At 44.0% G+C, this 24,920-nt stretch overlaps 1 protein-coding gene and 1 long non-coding RNA gene across 6 annotated transcripts in view; one reads left to right on the top strand and one right to left on the bottom strand.

Moving 5' to 3' along the window:
- Positions 1–23: 23 nt before the first annotated feature.
- On the bottom strand, positions 24–21,066 carry PHC1 (polyhomeotic homolog 1). 5 transcript variants are annotated; one of them, XM_057492293.1, is made up of 16 exons: positions 20,740–21,066; positions 19,504–20,454; positions 17,792–17,949; positions 16,630–16,740; positions 15,751–15,831; positions 15,090–15,239; positions 14,350–14,481; positions 7,946–8,438; positions 5,820–6,580; positions 5,153–5,300; positions 4,696–4,907; positions 3,957–4,071; positions 2,903–3,011; positions 2,557–2,707; positions 1,886–2,117; positions 24–1,075 (listed from the first exon to the last, which is right to left on the bottom strand). In XM_057492293.1, exons 2-16 carry the CDS (start codon positions 19,505–19,507, stop codon positions 921–923), a joined length of 3,012 nt encoding a protein of 1,003 aa, XP_057348276.1. In that variant the 5' UTR covers positions 19,508–20,454; positions 20,740–21,066; the 3' UTR covers positions 24–920. The 5 variants fall into 5 exon arrangements, with proteins under 5 accessions (XP_057348276.1, XP_057348275.1, XP_057348277.1 ...); XM_057492292.1 differs by having other exon boundaries at positions 14,350–14,505; positions 20,740–21,065; XM_057492294.1 differs by lacking the exon at positions 14,350–14,481 and having other exon boundaries at positions 20,740–21,065.
- Positions 20,461–24,920, top strand: part of LOC118924803 (uncharacterized) — a 25,322-nt gene continuing 20,862 nt past the window's right edge. The window contains exon 1 of the long non-coding RNA XR_008993865.1: positions 20,461–20,611. This is a non-coding gene — a long non-coding RNA (uncharacterized LOC118924803). The remainder of the gene's footprint in view (positions 20,612–24,920) is intronic.

Genomic DNA, 24,920 nt, shown 5'->3' with positions numbered 1-24,920 from the left:
AAAGCACTTAAAAGATTTTAAAAAAAAGTCTCGGTCTAGTCATTTGTGTGACACACACTGGAACAGAGTAAGAGACAGCTGAGACCAATTTTCATCCTTTTACTGAGGAGGAAAAAAATATTTAATATTTTTGTTGTAGAAGGAATAGCGCCTAAGGCAGGTACTTATACTCCTGACCTCAGCCCCACGCACTCCTGTTTTATAAAGCTATAGGACAGAGCAGAGTTGGAACTGAAAAGAAAGGGGTAGAAGACAACAGATAAATTGGGAGAGAGCAGGGGGATGCAGAAAGAATGACTGTAGCCACATGTGCCAGACACTTTCAGCCCCTGCAGCAAATCAGAACAATGCCAACCAAGTCTGCACTGGTCTGGTGACCCTGCTACGGAGGCAGGAGACATTCAGGACTACGGGGGTGACGACAAAGAAAACTCAGCCACAGCTACAGGTGGTCCAGACAATCCAGAGGGAGTACCAGCTTCTGCTACACTTGTCACACAACCTAGAAAGAGCCTATCTGTCCTGCTGCGGAGGCGTACCTGTGTCCCACCTGTGCCTTGCCTTGCTGTCTGTCCTTCTGTTGGACAGGTGGGACCCTGGCTAGACACTCTACTCCAGGATAAGGCTGAGCAGTCCTAGTTCTCTAGACTGCCTCTTTTTATAAAGATTGGATTAGGGTAGGTGAGAATTGGAAAGATTTTAAAAAATATAGTAGAACCCAGAGAAAACGTCAAAGCTGCCACACCATATAGCACCAGCAACCAGTTCTTGCATTTTCCTTCCTTGTCTCGGTAATCCTCTCTCTGGAAGATTAACATAACTGGAACAGCTCTTTCTTCCCTGTAAAGCCTGCTGGTACCAGGTTATAACCTGGATAGTGGGGAGTGTCTGCCTTAGGCTGGTTGTGCAAGAGGGCCACCTTAGGTTTCCTTGAGGACATTTATCTTGGCGCAGATCTTGAGGGCAGGGCCCAGCTTGATATTCATGGCACTCATAAGATGTTCTTCTTTAAGTAATAAAAGGGCCTGTCCATCAATCTCCTGGGAACGAAACTCCTCTGCAATCTCTTGGCAGCCTAGGAGGAAATGGTGGGAATACATATGAGAAACTGCATCGTAGCACCAAAGGACAGGAGAAAGTAACAATGGAAGAGTGAAGACCTAGCAAAGTTTAATCCCCAAGTACTTGTCCCAAATTAAGTAATAGGAAGGTCTTAGGTGCAGCCTTAGCAGCAAAATGAAATCAGAGCAACTGGCTGTTTTTAAAAAATAATTAGCCAAGGTACAGAACAACGAAGTTGTTCGCCTTAGAAATGGCTTCACTTAGTTATATTCAGTACAGGGAAAAGAGCAAAATAATGTTTTCTTCTTAACTGGCAAAAAATTAAAGTTATGAGCCTTTGTGGTATTTTGTTTAAGGGCCCAGAATTCAGACAAGTATCAAGAAGGATAGGGTGATTTTCTTTTCTGGAGAAAACCATCCCTTTATCAAGAATAGCTTGTGAACAGTCCTGACTTGAAAAGAGTCGGGTCATAATGGCCCCTGATTTCCTAATCCCCTTCTCTGCATAAAAGGATTTTATCCATGGTGGGTATCACCATCACACATAAAAAAAAATCGGTAAGAAATACGGCTGAATCCTAAAAAGATGAAAATTGAACACTGGGACAATGTTGCGACAATGCCGTCAACCCAGGAGGAAACTAGAAAACCAGGCTGTGGGCAAGTGACTTGAATAAATATCAAAAGTAGAGCCTTTGTTGGTCCATACTTGAAGCCCCTATTGTTTAATAAAATTTCTGTTCCCTGTTAAAAAGACCCATGTAGGATGACCTCAGGAAAACAGCGTAGGTGACCTGGGTTCTCCTGGGTGTGCCCTTGATACCTTGTAGAGAGGCGATAAACTCATACACCTCCTCTACACTCCAGCGGCTCGGATTACTAGACAGGAACACAGGGTTGATGCCATGTAATTCTGGTGTTGGTGGAGCTGTACTGGGGTTCCCCAGGTCACGTTCTCCATGCCCCGCTCTCACGGACAAAGGCCCCGGAGATGTTGGAGAGAGTGCTTCATCGTAACTGGAATTATCTGAACCCCGGCTTGAGTCCTCTTGACCCTACAGAGAAAAGCCACAAAACGACAAGGTAAATGAATGACAGCATTAAGTTTTCCTCTCCCCAACTACCCTGGGTTTGGGAGCATAGAAGAGAACTTAATTTTCCAGAAGTGAAATAATTTGTACTGTTTATAAATGCCCAAAGTCATCAGTCTATTCAAGTGCCTTTCAAGCATAAACTGTACCACTTTCTTGATTCTCCCCTCCTATCAACAACTGATCTAGATTTTCTCTACTCAGTGTTAAGGATTAATGGATACATGAACCAGTAGTCAGGTGAAGGGAGATAAGCAATCGGGAGCTCTTGGAATTTGGAGTAATACAATCTGATAACCAGAATTCTGGTCTCCTACTCTTTAACCTGGGCAAAGGAATTGCCCCGAAAAAAAAAGGATGAAGGAAGTCCGTTTTAAAGGTAGCTGGCCCTGCAACAGCTCACCCGGTGGCGTTTGCCCTGGATCTTGGCACGGGCGATGTCAGAGGAGCTGCGGCGGGGTCCACGTCGGCGAACTCGAGCATAGTTGGCTTCTTGAAACTCTTTCATTTTTTTCCTCTTCAGCCGGAACTGATGGCTACAGCTCACATTATACCTACAGGATATCAAAGCTGCTGTAGAAGACTATCTTGCTACCCTGCACTAAATATGAATTGATACTTTAAGAGCTCATTTGGGAAAGAGAATGAAAACAGAGGAGACGTTAAGTATCCACTGTGAGGTGATCCTAGAGAGGGGGTGTGCTATTAGAGGGCGGAACCAGTGCTGAGGTGGGGGGTGCCTACAGTACCTCTTGGCACAAGTCATGGAGCAGAATCTCTTGGAGCCACGAAACTGCTCTGCAGGGGCGTACTTCCCACAGTACTCACACTTCAGGAGATTCGCCTTCTTATCTATCTCTGAAAAACAGGGCACTGCTGGAAACTTGCCATCATTTTCTGCTGCCATCCAGGCCACAGAGCTGACTCTTAATTACTCTTAGGGTTTGCCCCCAAAGACCTACACAAAATCTAACTGAGAATCCCAAAAACATAAAAGTCAAAAATCTAAACCATGAAGACATGTCCCTCAAGAACATCACAGTCTTCATAACCTTAAGCCAGACTTTCTTTTAGATGACTAATTTTATTCCAGTTTGTACACTCAGATTGCAGACAAGATTGCATTTTTAAAAAGGAGAGGAACTAATTAATGCCTATAAAGATAAAAGATCCCTCTCCCACAAAAGTTTTCCACGAAAGTCCTTAATATAAATTATGAAATTCAGAATAAGTAGAATTGGAAATTGAGGAATATCATATTTTAGATCATCTCTTGAAAAATAGATCCTTACAGTAAATAATTCAACAGGTTACTTTAGCCTGATAAAGTCCCCCTAATCCTATGGAACTCCTTTTATGTGATTCTACATGTTCTGATACATGATAGGGTGTCTGTCTGTGGATGGACTTCATATAATTCCCACTTTAAATAATTACAGTTGACCTTTAACACAGGTCAGGGGCACCAAACCCCCATGCAGTTTGAAATACACGTGTAACTTTTGACTTGCCCAAAACTTAACTACTAACAGTCTACTGTTGACTGGAAACATTACCAGTAACAGTCGATTCACATGTAACACATACATGTTACATGTATTATTGCTATAAGGTAAGCTAGAGAAAAGACGTTTTTTCAAGTTGTCACGACCTCCAAAAAATTTTCATGTATTGAAAAAAATCTGCATATAAGTAGACACGCACAGTTCAAACTCTTGTAGTCCAAGGGTCAGCTACACTACTTGACCCAGACCGTGAACACATCTCCAAGGGCTGCCTTCCCCTAAACAACTAACTACTTACCAGCAGATGGGCTGTCCCCTCCCAAGAGGCCACCTGACTGATTCTCCTTCAGCCCTGTTGGGAGGCCAGTCTGCAGTGGCTTCTCAGACTCTTTCAGTAACTGAGAACAACCCACCTGTCCCAGAAAAAGTTTAGTTAGGTTAGCCTAAATCCTTTCTGCTTCTCTATAGCTTTCCCCAGCATTTCTCACTATCATCTCTGGATCTCTGAATTAATGGCCAAGTCCGGTTCAGAGAAAATCATTTTCATTATGGCAACCAAGAGTCTCTAAACTGGCTTTTTTCAGCTAGAGACTGAAAGAACAGGCTCCTACCTGCCTCCCTGTATTAGAGAACAGGTTCCAACCCTGGCTCTCTTTTGTCCTTTTCCTTCCTAAGTTGCAGGGAACACACCAGGAGTCAAGATACCTGTCTGTGTTCTAGTCCTCATTCTGCAACTTGTGGTATCTAGAAAAGTCCCTTAACTTCTCTACCACAATTTTCTTTATTATAAGAAAATGTATTTCTCAAACTAAACATGACTGCTTTAAAGGTCTTTTCCTTTTATTCTTCTCTTCCCACTTCATATTCTTTCCTTTTCTCTTCTCTTCCTTCTTTACAACTAGTCATACAAATAGACTTAAACCATTCTGTAATAATTAAATAGTTCTGAGCTCTTATTTTAGTGTGGTTTGAAAAGACAACAATCAGATCAAGTGAGAGTCCCACTTGAAACTCCCACCTTCTGGCCCTGCCCTCACCGGGAAAGGTTCTGCTCCTTCCTGGATAACGAAGCCTTCAATGATGTGGGTGAGAATCTGAGGCTTCACAATGGCCTGTGGGGGTTTTGAGTCACCCATCTGTCTGGACACCATGGCTAGCGTAGGAGGCGGTGCTGATGGGGCAGGAGCCAAGGCTACTAGGTCACTGCTTGGGGTGTTAACATTCACACTGCTCAAGGGTTCGGCTCTCTCTGGAAAATCAACACAGGTCAAGGAACACACAGGGTGACGTGACTGACCCATCTGTTAGTCAAGCCAGCCTGATCTTCCACAAAAATACACCTTCTCACCTTTGATCACTGACCCTTTAGCTTCTGGATCTAGCATTTGCCCACCAGGTTCAGGCCCATATTCTCTAAACCACGTCTCTCTTAGCTGACTCAGAACACAGCTCCCATCTCTATGCTCTGGTAGCACCACTGAGTCACATACTCACCTCCAAGGTTGCTCTTCTCCTCCATGGCCTTGGGGCTCTCTGCCACTGGAGATGCCTTGGCAGGAAGCATTGAACCTAATGTGGAGACATCGTCTCTCTCCTCCTCAGACTCTGCCTTGCGTTTGACAGCCAATGTCTGGGGCTTGCCCTATAAAGTAAAGAACAGGAAAGAAACCAAGGTTTATGAATGAAGCACCATTCCTCCCACACTGTCAGAGAAAATCTTTAGTTCCAAACTTGCTAATTTGTATACTTCCCCTAGTACAGTAAAATTCCTGGTTATTCCCAAGAAGTGTTAACTTCCACATCAGGACAAACGAAAATGCAACACTATTTAGCCCTGAACTAGATCTCAAGACCTTGGGTTGTTTTTCTAAAGACTATGACTTAGATGGTTAACACTATCTTGATCTGGGTACAGATGCAAAAATCAAGAATGGATTCAGTAGCAAATTGAGGAATATGAAGTTCAGGTATTATATAAATTAACATCTCTCTTACAAAATGAACAAATAAGTAACAGTATCTTAGCCTTCCATTTATCCCCTCTCTTCCATAAGAGATAAATACCAAAATCTTAAACTTCTCAACTTTATTCCCCTCCTAAGTTAAGCATCGTTTCCACTCCAGGGGAACAATGCCCTCAACACCATCAGGCCTCACTCACCGGCAGGTGCACAGACTGCATGTAGAAGGCAGCGGGGACCTGGGCTACAGCAGGTGAGGAGCTGGTAGCCCCCCCCTTTACCACATGTGCTGTCCCCTGCACAGGGCCAAGGGTCATCCCAGAGGCCAATGTGGGAGGGCACTCCTGCAGTGCACCAGGAGCCTGGGATGAAGGTGGCGAGGCAGCCAGATGGGCCTGACCAGGCTGCAGTGCACCCGGCATCCCCCGGGAAGAAGGAACCGCAGCTGCCAGCTGTGCCAGTCCCAAAGCCTGGGCCTGGGCTGTACCTGGCTGTCGGGTGCCCACAACTTGCACAGGAATATGCGGAGGTGGCTGCTGGGTAGCTGACATCTTAGCAGCCCCTAACTGAGGAGGCTTGATGGGTGCTACTGGTGGTTTGGACTGGATGGGGATGGGTGGCTTGGGGGCTGGGTCAGGTGGGAGGGACAAATGTGAAGACTGAAGCATGGGCTGGACCACCAGGGTCTGGGCCTGCTGCTGGGACTGGGAAGGCGGGACAGGCTGGGCAGGTGGGACCGGCGGAGGCTGAGGGGCAGACAGGGCTGTGGCTTGCGGAGGTGGCTGCGGCGGCTGCTGGGCCAGCTGGAGGTGCGTGGCCGTGTGCAGCAGCTGCGACTGGCGGTGCTGGAACTGCTGCTGGTGGTGGATGGCGATCTGCTGCTGGATCACCACCTGCTTCTGCTGGAGGTGGATCTGCTGCTGCTGAATCAGGGAGTGGGGCTGGATCTGTGTGTAGGTGGCTACGGCACAGGAGAGCAAAACCACCAACACTGTGAAGTAAAACCATCTTCCCAAGAGGTACTTAGTTTGGATCACATGGTGAATGGAAATCTAACCTGAAGGACCTGAGAGAGCACCTCACTCATACTTTCCTCCGAGTCATCACTACCTTCATCTAGTCTGAAAGATCGCAAGAATGCCCTTGCTCAGTCATTTAATAATCTTCAGTAATTTCTTGCATTTATCTGACTTTCATTTTCTTTGCTATACTGAAAACCTGTTTCTTTGTACTCAGCAAAGGAGGAGGGCTGGCCCATCCTCTGTATGGTTACGCTCTTGAGCTCCTCAAGAGCTGAGTCCATGGTTTCTGTTCATCTCTACATGCCTTGAACCCAGCCCAGTGCCTGGCACATGAGAAACACTTAACAGTCCACAGAGGTAAAGATACCAACACCTTCCCATGAAGGCCTTGTGTTTAAGATTCATCAGTTTAGGCCCCCACCTATGAGAAGTCTTAAGAGTCTGCTGCTGTAGGCTCTGATTTCACCCAGTTTCCTCCACTGTAAATTGGAGTGGATGACCTCCACCCCTCCATACTCTACCAGGTGGTCCAGAGAACACATATGATATGAAAGTGCTTTGGAAACGAAGTGCTATAGCAGGTAAATACCAGGTATTAGTAATACAACTTACAAAAGTAACTCTTACTTTTTGAGATTAAATTATCCAAATATAGCAACCACAAGTGCTAGTAACAAAGAAGGCAAAAATAACCATTACCACGTAAGGTGTACACATCTATATCTAACCACAGTCTGAAAGCAACGTCAAACTATTTGGGGTTATTACTATCATTACTTATTCTTTTTTATCCTTATCATTGACACTGATGATTACAAGTTGGCGATACGAAACCCCGGCTCTATTTCCCAGTACCAAGTGCTCTAAGGCACTTCCGCTGCCTCTGCTCTACCCTGGGCCAACTACCTACCACTAAACACAGTGAGGAAGAGAATTCACACCTTAGGCCAACTTCTAAATTCTGTGAGGACACCTCTTTTCAAAGATGTATCCCTAGCCCCTAGAACACAGGAGACAATTTGGTAAGAACTGGGTACGTGAACAGGTCGGGTGAGTAAACCGACAAACTCCAAGTCTGAGGAAGAAAGGACAAAGCCACTTAGTCAACTGACTGCTGCTGATGGAAACAGACAGACCTCTCTGTCACCTGTCCTCCTATTTCCTGGGGCTCATAGAAGCAGGGCTAATGTGGTTCTCTTGCCTTCCACCACTCCAGGACCCAGAAAAAAACAAGAAAAAAGATGTGATGCACTCTGACTTCAAACAAGTTCTGAGAGGATGACACTGTGCAAGGGGACGCTTACCTGAGCTAATCAGGGTCTGGCTGGGAGCAGGTGTAGCTGTCCGCGTCAGGTTCATGCCCACATTCTGCTGAGCAGGCCCATCTGCGTCCGCCTTCTTGGCTGCTGCACTTTCTGCCTCTGTCTGGCTGCCCTGACTTACAGTCACTGTCTGGGCTGCAGGCAAAGGCTGCACCACTCCTGTGCCCTTCCTGGGGCAGCTCCCGCCACCCATTCCTGAGGAAGGCAACTGACCCAAGCCCCCAGGTGGCTGGCCACCTCCACCTGGACCCATGGACCCCGGGATGCTACTCCCACTGCCTCCACCAGCTTGACTAAGGTTGAGGGACTGGCCTGAGGCCCCAGAAGAAGCCTGAGCCACAGCCAGGGCCTGGCTGGAGGCCTGGGAGAGGCTGGAGACAGGGCTGGCTCCAGGAGGAATGGCCTTCTGGGTAGAGCCTTGCATTTGGGGTCCTTGGGCTGAGGCCTGTTGGTTCCTCACTGCCAAGTTCTGCACCTGAAAAAGAAGAAGAAAAAGATTGGAAAAGGGGAACCAGAGGCACTAAGGTCAAAGATTTCTGTGACTGATTCAGAAGCAGCAAGACATCTACAGATATTCTACAGCCCACCTCAACTCATCCCCCAACCTTCACAGATATATACATTAGAGGCCTTCCAGGCACCCAGGGAGGAATTCTTGAATCATACTTGATTTCTCAGTCTCCTTTATTCACTACCAAATCTGTCATCAAGTTTGGTCATTTATTCCTTCAAAATATCTCATATTTTCCCTTTCCTCTCCTCTCATTCATTCAACATTTACCAAATACCTACCACACTTCAGGTACTACACTGGATACTGGGAATGCATGGATGAAAGACACAATCCCTACTCTTAATGAGTACTAACTATGGAAGAGAGAGAAGAAAACTCCCACTGACTGTATTACACTCTGAACAGATACGCACAAAGTGCAACGGGAACACAGAGGAGGAGGAATTATCTCAGACTAAGGAGATCAGGGAAGACCTCGGGAACTGCCATGTTGGGTCTGAGACCCACTGGGTACAATGAAGGCGGGGCTTTGAAGACACAGGTAACAAGATTTGCAAGACCTTCAAGCCAAGAAAGAGCATAGCATTTTTAGAAATCATAAGTATTTTATTATGTTTGCAGTGGGTAAGAGGGAATGGCAAGGTAAAAAGCTAGAAAAGTAGGCTGAGGCTAGGGAGGTAGAAAGGTGCCATCATGAAAGGCCTAGTGTTAAATTAAGAAGAGTCTGAACTTTAGTTTGGAAAGAGAAAGTGTATTCATCTTGACTGTTATATTCCCAGCACCTAGCAAAGTGTCTGACACATAGTGAATAATCTGAAATAGGAATAGAGAGAAGGAAAGATAAGCACTTAGTTGATCATAGGAAACCACCCAAGAATATTAATCAGAATAAACATAATCAAATCTATTGTTGAAACCATTCTTTCAAACATTGCTGAGGTAAATAAAGATCAGTACAACCACTTTGGAAAACAGCCTGGCATCATATACTAAGAGTTGAACATTCACACAATCCAGGCATTCCACAAGAGAAACTCTTGCTGTATACAGCAGGAGGCATGTATAAGAATGTTCACAGCACCATCATTCATAGTAATGAAAACCCTCAAAATAGAAGACCAGTAAACTACAGTATATTCACACAATGAAATATTACATAGTAATCAAAATTAATAAAGTATAATGACATGCAACAGGATGGACCTTCACAATAAGCTATTAAGAAAGCATTCCCAATAAATTACATACAGCACAAGTACCTCATAAATTTAAATACTATATATATATATAAATGGTATTGTGTCTAGGATCTGCTTCTAAATAATCTGCAGGTGGTGGGAAGGGACCTGAATAGACTAGCCAGGTACTGATGTTATAGTTGATAAGGACATAGGTCTTCATATTTTTTTCTATTCTTGTAAATGTTTGAAATTTCCCATAATAAAAAGTACTTTTTAGAAATATATGTAATGCAATAAAACTATATAAAAAGGGACACAGGGAAAGATGAACCTAGGAATCAGAAAGGTCATTACCATGGGTAGGGGCAGGCAGTGGGTGAACTGGGGAGCACTTATTACATTACTAAAACTTACTAAGAAAATAAATAAAAATGGGCTACAAATGGATCATTGAAGATGATGTCATAAGCTAAGGGTTATGATTTATCAAATTCTGTACATCAGAGGAATAATTAAAAATGTTAATAACACATTTTCTTATTAAAAAAACATATTCTGATTATTCAGCCATTAAAAAAAAAGAAATCCTGCTGCTTGCGACAACACAAATGGACCTATAGGATGTTATGCTAAGTGTAATAAGCCAGGCAGAGAAGGACAAATATATATATTTTTTATAACATATAACCTCACTTATTTGTGGAATATTAAAAAAATGAATTAAAATAGCAGTAGACTCAGAAACACCGAGGAATGACTGGTGGTTACCATGGGGGAGGGATTGGCATGGGTGGGGGTGGGAGAGTTAGGGGAATAAAGACACACAAAAATTCCCAATCACAAATAAGTTGGTCATGGGGATGGAAGTGCAGCATGGAGAATAATCAGGGGTTCTGTAACATCTTCCTATGCTGAGAGATAGTAACCACTAGTGGGGGCGAGGATTTAATAATATGGGTAATTGTTGAATCACTGTGTTGTTTATTTGAAATCAATGTAAGATTGTGTATCAATGGTACTTCAATTAAAAAAACAATTATTCTAATAGTAATGTGGAAAGATTAGAAGTAGGTATGGCTGAAGTAAAGAGACCAGGTAGAAAACTAGTACAGTAATTCAGGTGAAAAATAAAAAGAACCTGAATTCAGGCAACAGCTATAAAGAAAAGGTGATAGGTTTTGAGATTTATAAGAATCATCAGTATTGGGTACTGGGGAATTTAATATCACCTGGCAATCATACATTTTTTAAAAACAGCTTCCTTTCCATAATGGCCACTTGTAACTTTCCTAGTCTCTATACCTCAGAACCACCTTCCCTCTCCCCCTTCCTCTGCACCCCTGCGTTCTATGGGCGTGACACTTCATCAGTTCCTCACCTGCATCAGCACCTGCCCCTTACTGCTCCCTTTTCTCCTCCCTCAATCCTCTACGCTCAGGAACCCACCCCCTCCTCCTCCTCAAGCTGATATTATCAGTTCTTTCCTGCCCTTCACCCTCTCTATTGGCTCCCTCCTATCATCAGGCCTGAACCCCACTTCCCCAACCCCAGCTTCATCCACCTTTCCTGCTACTACTAAACTCTCAGTACAGCTCGCCATTGAACAACACAAGTTTGAACTACACGGGTTTTTTTCAATAAATACACCATAAATTTTTTTGGAGATCTGAGACAATCTGAAAAAGCATTCTTTTCTTTAGCTAACTTTACTAGAAGAAGATAGTATATAACACATATAACATACAAAATATGCATTGACTGGTTGTTTATGTTATTGGTAAGGCTTCCAGTCAACAGAAGGCTATTAGTTAAGTTCTGGGGACATCTCAAGTTATACGCAGGTTTTCAACTGCACAGCGTTGGTTCAAGATCAGCTGTAGTTTTCCACATTCATGGCATCTATTCCCACTGTCCAACTGTTCCTCAAGTCATATTACTTTGGCTTCAACACCTGTAGCTCCACTGACACAGCTCTCCATCCACCAGAAAATCCATCTTTCTCGTCCTCTCTACTGAATGTGTCAGAGGACTCCCACCCCTTCTCATAACATTCTGTTCTGTTTTCTTCCTGACACCAGGTTTTCTTGTCTCCGTCACTCTTTCCTACTCACCTTGCCAGTCTTCCACTCAACCTTAAACTGCTCTGTTTTCTAAGGGCTCCTCCTAACCTGCAGGGCTGCATCTTAAAGGCTTTTCTTTCTCTATCCATACCACCTCCCTAAGCAATTTCAAGCGCTCCCTGGACTTCAACTTTTCTACACGACTACTACTTTTGAATGTTTACTCCAGCTCAGATGGCTCCTCTGGGACCAAGTACCACAAATGCAAAACCACTGACCTCAATACCTCATGGATGGCTTGTGAGCACTTCTAAGTCAGCATATCCAAAAGCAAACTTCTCCCTAAATCCATTCTCCAGCATTTTTCATCCCACCAGCCACCCCACTCCTGTGTCAGATCTCTGGCATCTCCCTCAACTCCCCCATCCACTGAGTCAGTTCTTTTTCAAGTTTTCTCAAATGTTTTCACTTCTGTCCATCTCCATTGCTGCCACCTAATCCAGACACCTCTTTCCCTAAACTGTTATAACACTGTTGCTCTCCTTATATATTCATACTGTTCTGTTTATTCTCCATAGAGGAGCCAAGAGTCGTTAAAAAAAAAAAAAATCCTCAATCTTTCCATGAGACTTCGGTGTTTAAAATCCTTCCATAGTTACCCTTTGCCTTTCACATAAAGACCCAAATCCTAAGCCCAGGCCCCAGGGCCCTGCAAGGTGAGGTCTCTCCTTCCTCTTCAGCACCATCTCCATCCCCCTTTGCCAAATTCCAGGAGCACAGGTCTTCTTTCCATTCCTCCAATACATAAAGCTCCTTCACTACTCGGGGTCTTCGGACCCTAAGGTTCCCCTACCTTCACCACTTTCCTTCCATGTCTTCAACCTGACTCACTTCTATGGGCCCCAGTTTAAAGGTCACCAACTCAGGGAGGACTTCTTCACTTCCACCCCCATCCCAAGGCTAAATCAGGGCCTTTCTGTTTTCAGTGCACTCTGCTTTGTAATGAGGCAATTATTAAACCATTCAGGTGATTATTTGCTTAATGTCTGGTGCTTCAAAGATTTATAATATCTTTAGTCTAGTGATCATGACTTTCTTGGGCATTCGAGGCTAAGGAATGGCTAATGTGTATAATAACAGCTAACACTCTTAACCACTCATTACATCCAGGCATTTTTCAAGCACTTACATGTATCAACTCATTTCATCCTCCCAAAACATCCTGAGCAAGCTACTTTATAGATAAGAAACTGTGGTAAAAAGATGTTAGGTCACTTGCCTAGGTCACAGGGTAAGTTGTGGAGTTGGAATCTAAGCCAAACATCAGATTCACATTTCCAACCACTACTCTGTCCCGCCACATATTGACACTCATATGTCTGATGAATAAACAGATAGATAAATCCAAGAACTGGAGATGGAAGCAGTCTCAACCTCATCCTCTGATCCCACTATTATTACCAGAGTCTAAAACAAAGGTCTTGCCTTGTAATGAAATGACCCTGAGAGTTTCTTATCAGGTTACCCAATTTCTCTTTCTTCTCCAGGCGCAAGTTCCTAGATGGTTCTTTCAAAAGTACCTTCCTTACCCTACTTGTCAGCTATGCAACAACCAGCAATGACCCTTGCAACTTATGGAGTTACTTGGATTTCAAAGACTTCTCCATAATGATGACCTTTTTTACCATCAGGCCCACTGTTTCCACTTTACCCACTCAACCCCAACTCACAGTTACATATATGAATTATGTCTTTACACATACTGTTCTCTCTCATCCTCTTACTCTAAATCAAATCTCACCCATTCTTCAAGAGTCTGCTCAAGTAGCCTGAAAGCCACTGGAAGCAATACAGCCAATGCTTCTCTAAACTCTTGTGTCACTCAAGTTAGTAGCATGTACTCCTGTACTTTGTTTTGTTGTTTTCTAAGCTCTTTGAAGACTTGGCTTCTATTTCTTTTCAATCCCCACAAATTTCCAGTATATAACTGAGTACATCAATAAAAAGAGCTCAGTATTGTCTTGCTAACTGATAAAACGAAAGAAGGAAATAAGTAGTGTGAGATCCTAGTTTCTATCCCATCCAGAAAAAGCAAACAAATTCAGGCTCAAAATACATTTTGGAGAGGAGTAAGACATGGAAAGCAATGGCGAGGATGCCTGGACTGAGAAACAGAGGGAGCAGAAGCAGACCGCTCAGAGGTGAGAGCTACCACGACTCGTAAAGACAAAGCAGCAGATGTTCTTCCAGCAGCTCAGCCAGGTTAGTTTCATATCCATCTAAATGCAGGATTCCCTCAACCATCCCTTATCTTCCAGAGACTGCACTGCCTGCCATCAGAGGGAATTCAGGCTTCCTGAATAAAACTGAGCCCTGGAGGGCTAAAAGATGAGCAAGAAAATCTGCCCATATTGAGAATATGGCTTCCAGATCCACACGGCTCGTTTCAGTCGAAGCTACTTCCCTTCCTAACTCAAAAGCTGTAAGAGATCTGAATTCTACAGAAATTAAGAAAAAGGAAAACCAAAGAAAGCACCCTGAAAAGCAGCACAGGCGTAGAAGGGCAGGCCCTAGCTCATGCCATTCCTTTAACCCCAGTGCCCACCCACAGGTCAGGTGGTTACCACTGACCTGATCTGTATCTGTATGAACTCCGGGAGACTGAGCGGACGGTACCTCCTGCTGGACTGCAGCCACTGCCCCGTTAGGCATCAGGATGAGCTGGGAGGCTAGAGGCACATTCCGGCCCAGGGTCCGGTTTACCTGCAACAGGTTTCCCAGCTGTGGCTGGCGAGAGGAGGAAGAGGAAGAACAGAGGAAGGAGAACAAGAGGAAAAGCAGACAGACAGAAGAAATGGAAGGGAAGGACCACAAGACAAAATAAACAAGATACGAAACAGCTAAGCCCTACCCCTTTCCACACCAACCCAGGAGACCCTTACTCTTCCTATGTGATGACTAGTCCAGAATAAAACCTAGAATGTGTATATAAAACTACACACTGATAACAAGAGCCCAATATCAAAGAAATTGAGACAATAAGGATGAAGAACAAGTATTTATGTATAGTAAGTAGACAGGCTAAGAGTTAATGCAGAATTTGTGTACTTGAGCCACAGGTTTAAGGAGTAGACTGCATGTGACACTACTTTAGTCAAATGTGAAAGTGAACATCTTCTAACTTAAGCTCTCAATATAATCCGCAGCATCACTTCTAGAGGGAAGTAGGACATAGGAAGTAGATTGGCTTGTCTTAAATGAAAATAAAATACCTGGGTAACCATGGTTAAATACAACAGCTTTCACTCCAGTCCTTGCAGGGACGGAACAATTACACCCCTGGGACAATGGTGATTGTGTCTGTGGCTTACCCGTAGATACATCTGGGCCTGGGACTGGTTGAGGGGTGGGGAGGTGGTGTTCCCCAGTAGCACAGACTGGGTCAAGGTCGTAGCACTGGGAGAGCTCACACTCTGGGATCGGCTGATGAGCTGGGCGGCCGACGTGGTGGCCAGATTGATCTGTGAGGTATAGAAAGAAACCAGGACTAAGGCTTCAGGACACATAAGAAAATGTACATGACAGACAAATTCAGAAAGGCACGGTCAAGAACAGAATATCTCGTTTTCAGAGTTAAGCGACGATGAGTAATACCTTCCTAGCCATAACTGCCACCCTGGCTACTGTGGGATATCACCCAAGGAGCCAGTCCCTAAAACAGCAGCTGTGAAGGCAAAGGAACGAAATGGAACAGATTTTACTTTTCATTGAAGGGTCCAGAGATTAGTCCCTTTCCTTTGTTATCACTTCTTCTACTTCAGGATTTTCTCCCTCCTTCCTTAGGCCTCTTCATTAAGATTCTTACGTAGATCCAAGTTGGTTACTTTCCCTTTCACTATTATTCTCTACACTGGAGCAGTAAATACTATTGATGGCTCAATAAACACTTTCATCTCAGCTGCACAATGTAGTTTAACCCAGAGTCAGAGACCCAGGGAGACAAGCCTCTCGGGGGAAGAAAGCAGTACTCACTGAGGCCTGGGTGGTGGGAGTCTGCGGCGGGGCAGTGCTGGTGTTCGGGGAGCTGGCCTGCCGACTGGCAGCAATTGTGGCCTGTCACAGGGAAATGGGAACAAGTCCAGAGACAACAAAGAAAAGCTCTGAATCTTCCAGTAATAAATCACAAGCCCAAAACATAATAAAAGATTTCAGGTAGGAACCGAGACTACTATAGAGCAAGGAAAAGTATATATTCACTGTCCCAGTAACCTTCACACAACATATGCCAACCCAGTAACTCTCACACAACTCTCCTGGGACAGAAAGACAACCTGCCTGCCCCATCCTCCTCCCACTTTCTTTTAGGGAGTAGAACCTTTGGTCAGGTCACATCACGAGTCACTGATAAGCCTACAGAGAGCTGTCCAACACAAATATAAAGCAAACCACATATAATTTTCTAGTATGTACATGTTTTTAAAAGTGAAAAGAAACAGCACAAGTCAACTTTAATATCTTATTTAAGCCAATATATCTCCATTTCAACATGTAACCAATATAAGCAAACTAGTGAGATAACTTACATTTTTTTCCTCAAACTAAGTCTTTGGAAGCCAAAATCTTATTGCACATCTCAATTTGGACTAGCTACATTTTAAGCACACAATAGCTACCTGTACCTAGTGGCTACCATATTGGACAGTGCAGGTCTAGAACATAGCCATTCTACCTCTAAAAGGTAGCTCTCCCACAATTCCTACAACCCCAGAAGCCAAGACACACTCATCCTCCTACAGGTCACAGGCAGAGGACTCTGTTTCCAGCCTGGCTGAGTGGAGGATGCGGTGCACCCCTACCCACCTGTGAGGCCTCTCCCCTCCCTCTCAGACCAACTGGCTGCTGACCTCTCACCTGCTGGACAGCAGCCAGGCTATGCAGCTGGGCATTGCTGAGCTGCTGCTGGAGCATGAACTGGTGGAAATACTGAGCTGCATTGGGCTGACGCTGCAGTGCCTGCAGAGCCTAGGAGGAGAAAGAGAGGGTCAACCCACTTAAAAAGAAGCACTCCCAACTTCTACTCTATGCGAATTGCTCTGCCCTCATGAAAGGGACATATGGGAAGGAGAGAAGCACAGGAAGACAGGAGTCTGGCTAAATCATCAACAGCTGAATTTTCTGTTTTTATTTTAGAGCGGTAAGTTCATAGTGTCCTCAAAAAGTGGAGAAGCAATTAATTTGCTATGATCTATTCTTATTTATAAAGAGAAGTAAAGCAGTGTAACTCACATGACCTTTTATTTCCCCAAAATGGAATCTGGAAATACATGATAGAGCAAGAAAAAGAGCTGGGACTAGACAAGTTGAAAATAAATGGGATGGCAATTGATGTGAAAAGAGGAAAATAAAATACAATACATACAATAAAGGTGATAGCCCTAAGGGGTTGAAAATAATGAAAAATATAGTAAATAGTAGCTCATGAAGATTCTGACAGGTAAAATTTTCAAATAACTGGCATTCCCAAATCTTTAAAATATAATGCTGGTTGATATTTATAAAGATGATTCTGGTAATTCAGTTTTGGTGATAACTTTAGGGTATTACTGCATTCTTATTCTTTAACAATTAGAACTATTCTTATGATATGCATAATTATTCTAATCACCAAAACATCTTGAGTAAAAGGCCCATTCCCAAGCAGATTTTTTAAAGAAAGGAATTTACTAACTAAACTCCTTTAAAGGGTTTCACACTTCCATTACTCGGGATAATTTTCAAGAAAAATCAGTTTAAAAACCTGACAAACCATAAACAGGAATAACTAGTGAGAATCTAGCTAACTGAACTGAATGGTACAAAAAACCTTAGTTTAAAAACTGAACCTCATTCTCTGTTTGCTTGTTCAAGCTGTCATCACCTCCTAAGATTATCATCAGAGCAGGAAGGGACCTTAGTCATCACCTAAGCCCACTCCCCCAGTTTGCTGGAGGAGAACTAAGGCCAAGTACCTTCCAGCATCCTGCCTTCCTCAAGCCCATCCTCATGGTCACAACCCCCCAGCGCAGAGCCTCACCTGCACCGCTTGGCGTTCATACAGCGACATTTGCGCTATCTGCGGCCGAGAGCTGCCCCCGGAGCTGGAACTCCCATTGGTGGAGCTGGAGTTCTGCTCACTCTCAGTCTCCATCACAGTGGTCCAGGGTCCCCAAGGCTGGACCTCTGACTCAAGACCTAGATGCAAGTAGCAAAGGATTAACATTTATACTTGATTCCAAGCTACTATTTCATGTTATTACTCAAGTCATATAAGCCTTTCCCTCTTCTCCCCTAAATCATGGTGTCTTGGGCTCTATGACTACCAAGTCTGCAGGACACTCTTACAACCTTACAACCATAGCTTCCCTGTGACATCTTTGGAGCTATATAGTATTTTGAAAGAAACCACCTTTACATATTCCCTCGTGGTTCTCATTGAACATAAAATTACCAGAATGCAAGACTAATTATACTAAGACCACTTTACATCCCCATAATAAAACTTTAATAGTTTAAAATCTTCCCACTAAAAACTTACTGTTAATCTCATTTTTATCAGAATCTGCATCACCGTTATCGGCAACATCTTAAAATGGCCACCATTTACTGAGAAGCCATAAGTGCCTTCAATCAGTGGGCTGGGCTCTTCACTGCCATTATCTCTCACAGGGCTTTAAGGTAAATATGCTTACCCCCACTTTACAATGGTGATGAGGTTTTCTGAGGTTAAGGAACTGTCCTAGTAAGTATCAAGTGTTTACACTAGTACATGCTCTTTTTCTAACCAAAAAAATAAAATCTGTGATTAAAGGCAGTGTCACTCAGTTTGAGTACTCATTTGTCCTCATTTTATGGAGGAGGAGTTTAAGATACAGATGTTAATACATTGTGCAAAGTCATAAAAACTAGGAGGTAGAAGAGCTATAGGTAGGCTACAGCCCATATTGCTCAAATAGCTGCCTGGTTCCTGCTCAGGTGACTAACAGCACCTCAGGAATGTCACTTTCCCTTCTTGTACATCAGTTTCCCATTTGCAAAGGCCTCACAACTGAATGTGATATATCATTTCAACAAATGACTCCCAGGTATTAAACATACTAATATACAGCAATGAAAGCTTTCATTGCTGTAACGAAGATTTTTTAGTCCACTTAAGAGGTCAGAATTTACCCTCTGGGGTCTACATTAAAATCTTCAAAAAAGCATAGGAAAACATTGCTAAGAACCAAGCAAAGAGACAGGAGATGAGAAGCAAGAAGAAATACACCTCCAGAGCAGCACTAACTGACAATAAGGGGTATTTCATTGTTGTTCATTCTTATTTTTTTTCTCTTTTGTAAAACCTAGACATTATATCTCTGCGTTTGAGGCTCGGGGCCACTAGAAATATCAAGTATAAAAAGCACTACTGGCTTAGGAATGTAAACATTAAACCAGAATTTCTGCTAAGGGCTGTCAACAGTTCGATGCTTAATGATTGCATCCAAATCAAACAGGGTAAATAAAAACAAACCACTTAGCCATGGAAACAGAGTTAGGGAGATTTCTTATTATTCCATTCCCAGTATCATCTGATCATATCATTATCCCACAAGAACATCCCATCGCCGCAGTTTCATTTAGGAATAGAAATGTCACTGCAAACATGGATATAACACAAGAGGTACACAGGAGAAATCTTATCAGCTTCAACTCTATCTTCTCCCCACATCTTTTGCCAAAATATCAAAGCACTAAACAGATACAGACCCATGAATCCTCATTATCAGCATGTGAAGAAAAAAAGTGGGTAAGGATTAGAGCAGCATGGCACAGTTGTATAGATCACTGGACTCAGAAACATGAGCCCCCTTTACTAACTAGAGGGAACATTAATTCCTACATTCCTAAGTGAAAATGCTAATAAAGTGTACGATCCCTCATCTCCCCAAAAATGGAAGTCTTGACGTTCTTTTTTTTTCAGATTGTGAAATGGAAATATAGATGGAAAGAGACCAGGTTCAAGTCTTTCATAAAATCAGGGGAGACTGTCATCAAAAACACGATTCCTGGATCCCAGGCACACAAAGCTATTCATTTGTGATCAATAAGACTGTAAATTTAAATACAGAAAATGAAGTTTAGTAGGAAGCACAGTGAATGTAAATTTTCAGAATTAAACTGAAAGAGAGTTGACAAGTTGACCCATAAAGGTTCCCAGAACAGCTAAAGCAGGGTCATCCTGAAAGGTAGGATTTGGGTGTGTGTGGGCTGGGTAGGAGGAGCGCAGACCTCCAGAAGGGAGCTACAAAAGGGCATTATAGTGGATCTCATACTCGGCCTGCTGAGCCAAGAGTTAGAGGAAATCAATTTCCCTAGGCGTAAAACTCTGTCTGGTAGAAACGACGGGACATGTGAAAGGGGTTGTCCGGGGAAGACTGTGCCAAAGAAATGAAGTAATGTGGAGAATAGGGTTAGCAGACGCCCAGGATTTCTCGTTGCACACAGAACCTTGATGAAAATGAGGTTCCGAAGAGAAATAAATACACCGGGGGAAAGAGCAGGTAAGAGTGGTGCCAGGAGCGAGCTTACCCAAGTGAGCGCGGAGATGTGCTGAGGGCGGGGAGTCGGGCAGGAGAGACAGACAGAAGTCAGGAATGAAGTCGGGAGGCTGAGGAACCCAGCGGACCATAAAAAGCAGGGAGGTGACTAGACGGCATGCTTGGATGGGAGAATCAAAGTCAGAGGAGGAAAAATGAATGAGAAAATGAGCAGTCAGGAGCAACTCGGGTGACAGACAGCGCTCAGCACAGCGAAATGAATTAGCAAGAAGGCTTGGACAGGCAGCGCCGAAGGACCGCAGAGCGAAGCGCTGGAGGTAGGCAGGGGGAGAAACCGGGGGAGGTACCTGGGGCATTTCGCGGACGGAGGTGGCTGCAGAAACATCCCCGCGCAGCCAAGCCCCCGGGGCGCCTGCCCCTCCCCGGCCCGCCGCCGCCCGGTTACCTTCGCGCCTGGCTCTGCACCCGCGAGCTCCGGGGGCGCGTCCGCCTCATGGGCCGGGGTCCCCAGTCGCCAGGCCGGGCGGGGGGCTCGCTCGGCCTCCGCGGCGGGCTCCCCACGCCACCTCCCCTTCCTGGAGGGGCGGGGGCGCTAAGGGCGGGGTGGGAGGCGCCCGGCGCGGCCGCGGCTCCCCGCCCCTCCCGCCGCTCCGGGTGCGGGCCCGGCCGCGGCTCTGCCAGGCCTCCGGGGCGCGCTGCGGGCCTGTCACTTCCTGCCGGGCCGAGCGGGTGGGGGCTGCAGGCCGGGGGCTGCGGGCCGGGCCGGAGGAGGGGGCTGGCGGGGAGGTGCTTCCGGGGCAGAGGGACCCCTCCCCGCCCCTCCCGCCCCCCGCGCCCTCCTCCCCTCCCTCGCGCGCGTCCCTCGTTTCCTGCCGGCGCCCGTTGCCATGACGACGCCGCTCCCGGGCCTCCGCGCTCTAAGCCCCGGGGTTTTTCCCCCTCTCGCTCTCTTTCTGCTCTTTTTTCTCCTTCTTTCTCTCCGAGTCGCGCTCGCCGGTTGGAGGGACGAACTTCAGAAAGTGCTGGCCTCTAGTGGGGAGCTCACCTCTCACGGAGGAGAGGGAGATGGGAGAAAGGGAGGGAAGTGACGTGAAGAGGGGAAAAAGAAGGTATTTTCTGGAGCCTCTGGGAATAAGGGATAGAAAGAAAGGATCAGAGGGATCCACAGGCAGAGAGGGAGAGAGCAAAGCAGCGAGCCTAGAGAAACGACAGAGTGGGAAAGGAAGCAAAGCCCAGGAAAGGAAAGAAGATGATTGAGGAAAAGGACCGAGCATCTTGATTGTTTAATCCCCCTCGTCAACTGCGAGAAGGCGGGAAAGAATGCTGCAGCGAAACAGGGAACCCACTAGGAGTTGACATGCATTTCAAAGCAGCAACCTAGTGTAACTTGCTTTTTCAGGGATTTTGTGTACTTGTGTGTTCTTAAGATTTAGATGTGTAATGAAACGAGAACAACAAAAGCAAGGGGAAAGGCGGGGGTATGAGGAGAGTAAAACAATGGGCTATATTTGGGAAAGCTAAAATCTGAAGAGGCAGGAGCCTTTGTCATTTTATGTAGGACATCAGTTTATCCGTTTTTAATTCTCTTAGAACATTCAGCAAATACTTATAAGCACCCACTGTGTGCTGCCCCCTGTTTGAGAAGCTTGAATCATATTCAGTGCCCAGAACAAAGATAACTGCCCTCATTAGCCTTTTACAGAGAGGTCGGAGGATACCTCGTGGATTGATAACTAAGGTTGATCTTTTTTTCCGATGTTACCGTAATCCAATAACTATTTTTACCTCGCGTCTTTTCCTAACCTCTATTCTATTTAGTTATTTTCTCTGCCAAGCCACTCTAAATTCTCTCCTTTAAAAGCCCAGGCATGATTTGTTTTTAGAGAAAAAAATACAAGTGTTCTCTTTGTTTATAGATTAGGTCCTTTGGGGTTCGCATTGAGAAAAAAGTGTTTGGACTACACGCTCTTTATGTGTGGTAGCCAGATTTATGTCAGAGGAAAATCTCTGCCAGGCTTCTAGGAACCAGTCAGACAAGTGTGTGAGGGAAGAACCCGGAGGGCAGCCAAAGGGCTGGAAACGCAAGGACATCAGGTGTGGGAAGGTGAAAGGGTGTGTTGCCAGGATGGATGACAGGCTTTGGCTGAGGATGAATTGAAAAGATTCTGGCAGAGAACTAGTGGTAAAAACTAGGTAAAGCCTTAGTCATTTAATTCAAGCCTAGATTTTTGGCATGTCAGAGAAGTTTAAAGCTTTCTTACCGAGACTTGGAATGATATATTGCGCATAAGCTGAATACCCCCCAGCACTGATGAAAAAGTTGTATCTATAGTTAATTTTCAGATTATATGACATTCAGGTCCAGGGAACAATACTTAGGTTCCATGGGAGAGTTATCACTGTTAAGTGTCTAAGAAGGGCTTTAATATAGCCCAAAGATAAAGAATCCAGGTGCCAGACTTTTTCCAGTAGCCTATGGAACTAGCATACATAGTGAGTATATGGCAATTTCAGCCCACTAGAACTGGAGCAGAATCACTACTACTGCATATAGATAGATTCTACCACGCTAAAGGTTCTGTGTGTTTCCTGGGTCAACAACCCCTACGTCTACTAAAAGTTATACATTTAGGTGATGTTACGGGATAAAACAGTGATGGTAAATAATTTTGTTGAACAATATAAATGTAGCCTAGGAACACTCTGTCACAGAATGTCTTGTTGAACATGGGCCAGTAGTTTAATTTTCTTATGTAATGGCTTGTAGCCCATTTTTCCCAGTAATTCTTTTCAAGTTCATTTCCCTCCAAGACGGATCGGTCTTCCAGGGTCATAGATCTAAGCAGTGTTTTGAAAAATTTCAGGTTAAAAAAAGGAATCTATTAACAGTAAAATGAATAATTAGGAAAACCAGCATCCACAAGGAAATCATTGTCCTAGACTAACTCGGTTTGGGAACAGGTACTTAAGGACTTATCTCAGTCTAAACAGAGCATAACAATGTGTGATCCCACAGAAAATCCTCAACTGACTTATTTTTTGCAGTTTTACTAAACTTCTCATTTTCATTTAATGATCCTCCTGGAACTGGTCTTTTCTTTTTCAAACCAAATAGTTCTTCTGAATGGAAGCTAAATAATTTCTTTACTCTGCATAACACTGAAAGCCATTAGCTTAAACAGGTGAAAAGGAAATGCATTCTATCTGGTGTATAGAAATCGAAGTACTCCCCCTGGCAAAGTTAATCTAAATAAGGAAAGATCAGGATTTGAAAGGAAACCAACTATTCGGCAACAACTGAAACAAATCTAAGGTAGGCTAATATAATTTTGCATATCAATTGAATAAGCATGCTTCAAGCTTCTAAGCCCAGCATTGGTGCAATGAATTGTGATAGAAGAGATGGTCCTTAACCCAAAAGGTATTAGTATCCTTGGAATGTATCTATTTACAAGTGACCACGTAAACAAGTGTGATCACATTTTTATGCAAACATGAACAGGATGAAATAGGGGAAAAACAGAAATAAACGTTTACATTAACCACCACCAATTGTGGAGGTGAACCACCACACACATCCCACCTGCATGCCTTAAATTCTAGGTGTGAGAAAGTGAAATGAAGATGAAGAGGATTTATAGACTCTTGGATTTTTAAAGCAAAGAGGAACTTTAAAATTATCCAAGTCCATCAATTTTCAGTGGAGAAAACTGAAGGCTAAAAGGTGAATGGAGAAGAGGGATATTTCATAATCCCTGGCAAATAGAAGATGTCCCTGCCAAATAAATTAACTGGCAGTTAAATACTAGTTAACTGAATTAATTTCCCAGATGCTTGAACTGAAAAAATATATATGGAATTAAAAGATAAAAAAGATGTCTTTCATTCCTCCCCTCTAATTCCCAGAATGGAGTTCAGGACACATTGTCCCAGTATATGACACCTTGGCGTATTGAATAGTTTAAACTGAAGGAGTTTGAGAAAACTACAGAAGCAGGAAAGTCACTCTGATGTCCTCCTCCCCTCTCCCTTCTTCCCTAAAACAAGTTATAAAACCCTTCTGTGAGCTTCCCTGGGAGGAAAGCAGCATCCTTATCCTCTAAGACAAAGGAACACCAAGAGGAACCCTAACAGGTCTTTCTCAGTTTCCCCAGTTTTCTGTAATTACCTCATACTCCTTGACCTGTGATATCCCTCCTCAACTGCCTGCTCTTCATCAAACCTAGCAGAAAAATAGTCAGGTCCATTTCTTTGGCCCTTATTTTCTTATAAAGGCTCCCACCTGGCCAGCAAATCGAAATTTAGATAACTGTTGTGTCCCTGTAGATGCTCCAGTTGACCAGAAAGCCAACATAACCAGTCAGCCGACCCCCAGACACCAGGCCAGTTTGGGGCTCTATAGTTACTTCCTTGTTCTTTATTCTTTATCTTATAAAAGTTCCCTACATCCTGCCCCATTTTGCATTTCTCCAAATGTTCTGTCAATTACATAAAGTACTAAATAAAGATTGTTTGTATCACTTAAATTGTCTTCTTTAATCTTTTTTTTTAAAACGTTACGTATGCTTTTCTCCTGTTAATGTCTTTGTCAGTTTAATTTTTACAGTCATTGGCCTGAAGAGGCTA

This window comes from Manis pentadactyla, chromosome 14 (genome assembly GCF_030020395.1).
Source record: "Manis pentadactyla isolate mManPen7 chromosome 14, mManPen7.hap1, whole genome shotgun sequence".
Taxonomy (NCBI): domain Eukaryota; kingdom Metazoa; phylum Chordata; class Mammalia; order Pholidota; family Manidae; genus Manis; species Manis pentadactyla.
Note: the sequence above shows the minus strand (reverse complement) of the source record. Positions and strands in the feature narration are given on the sequence as shown.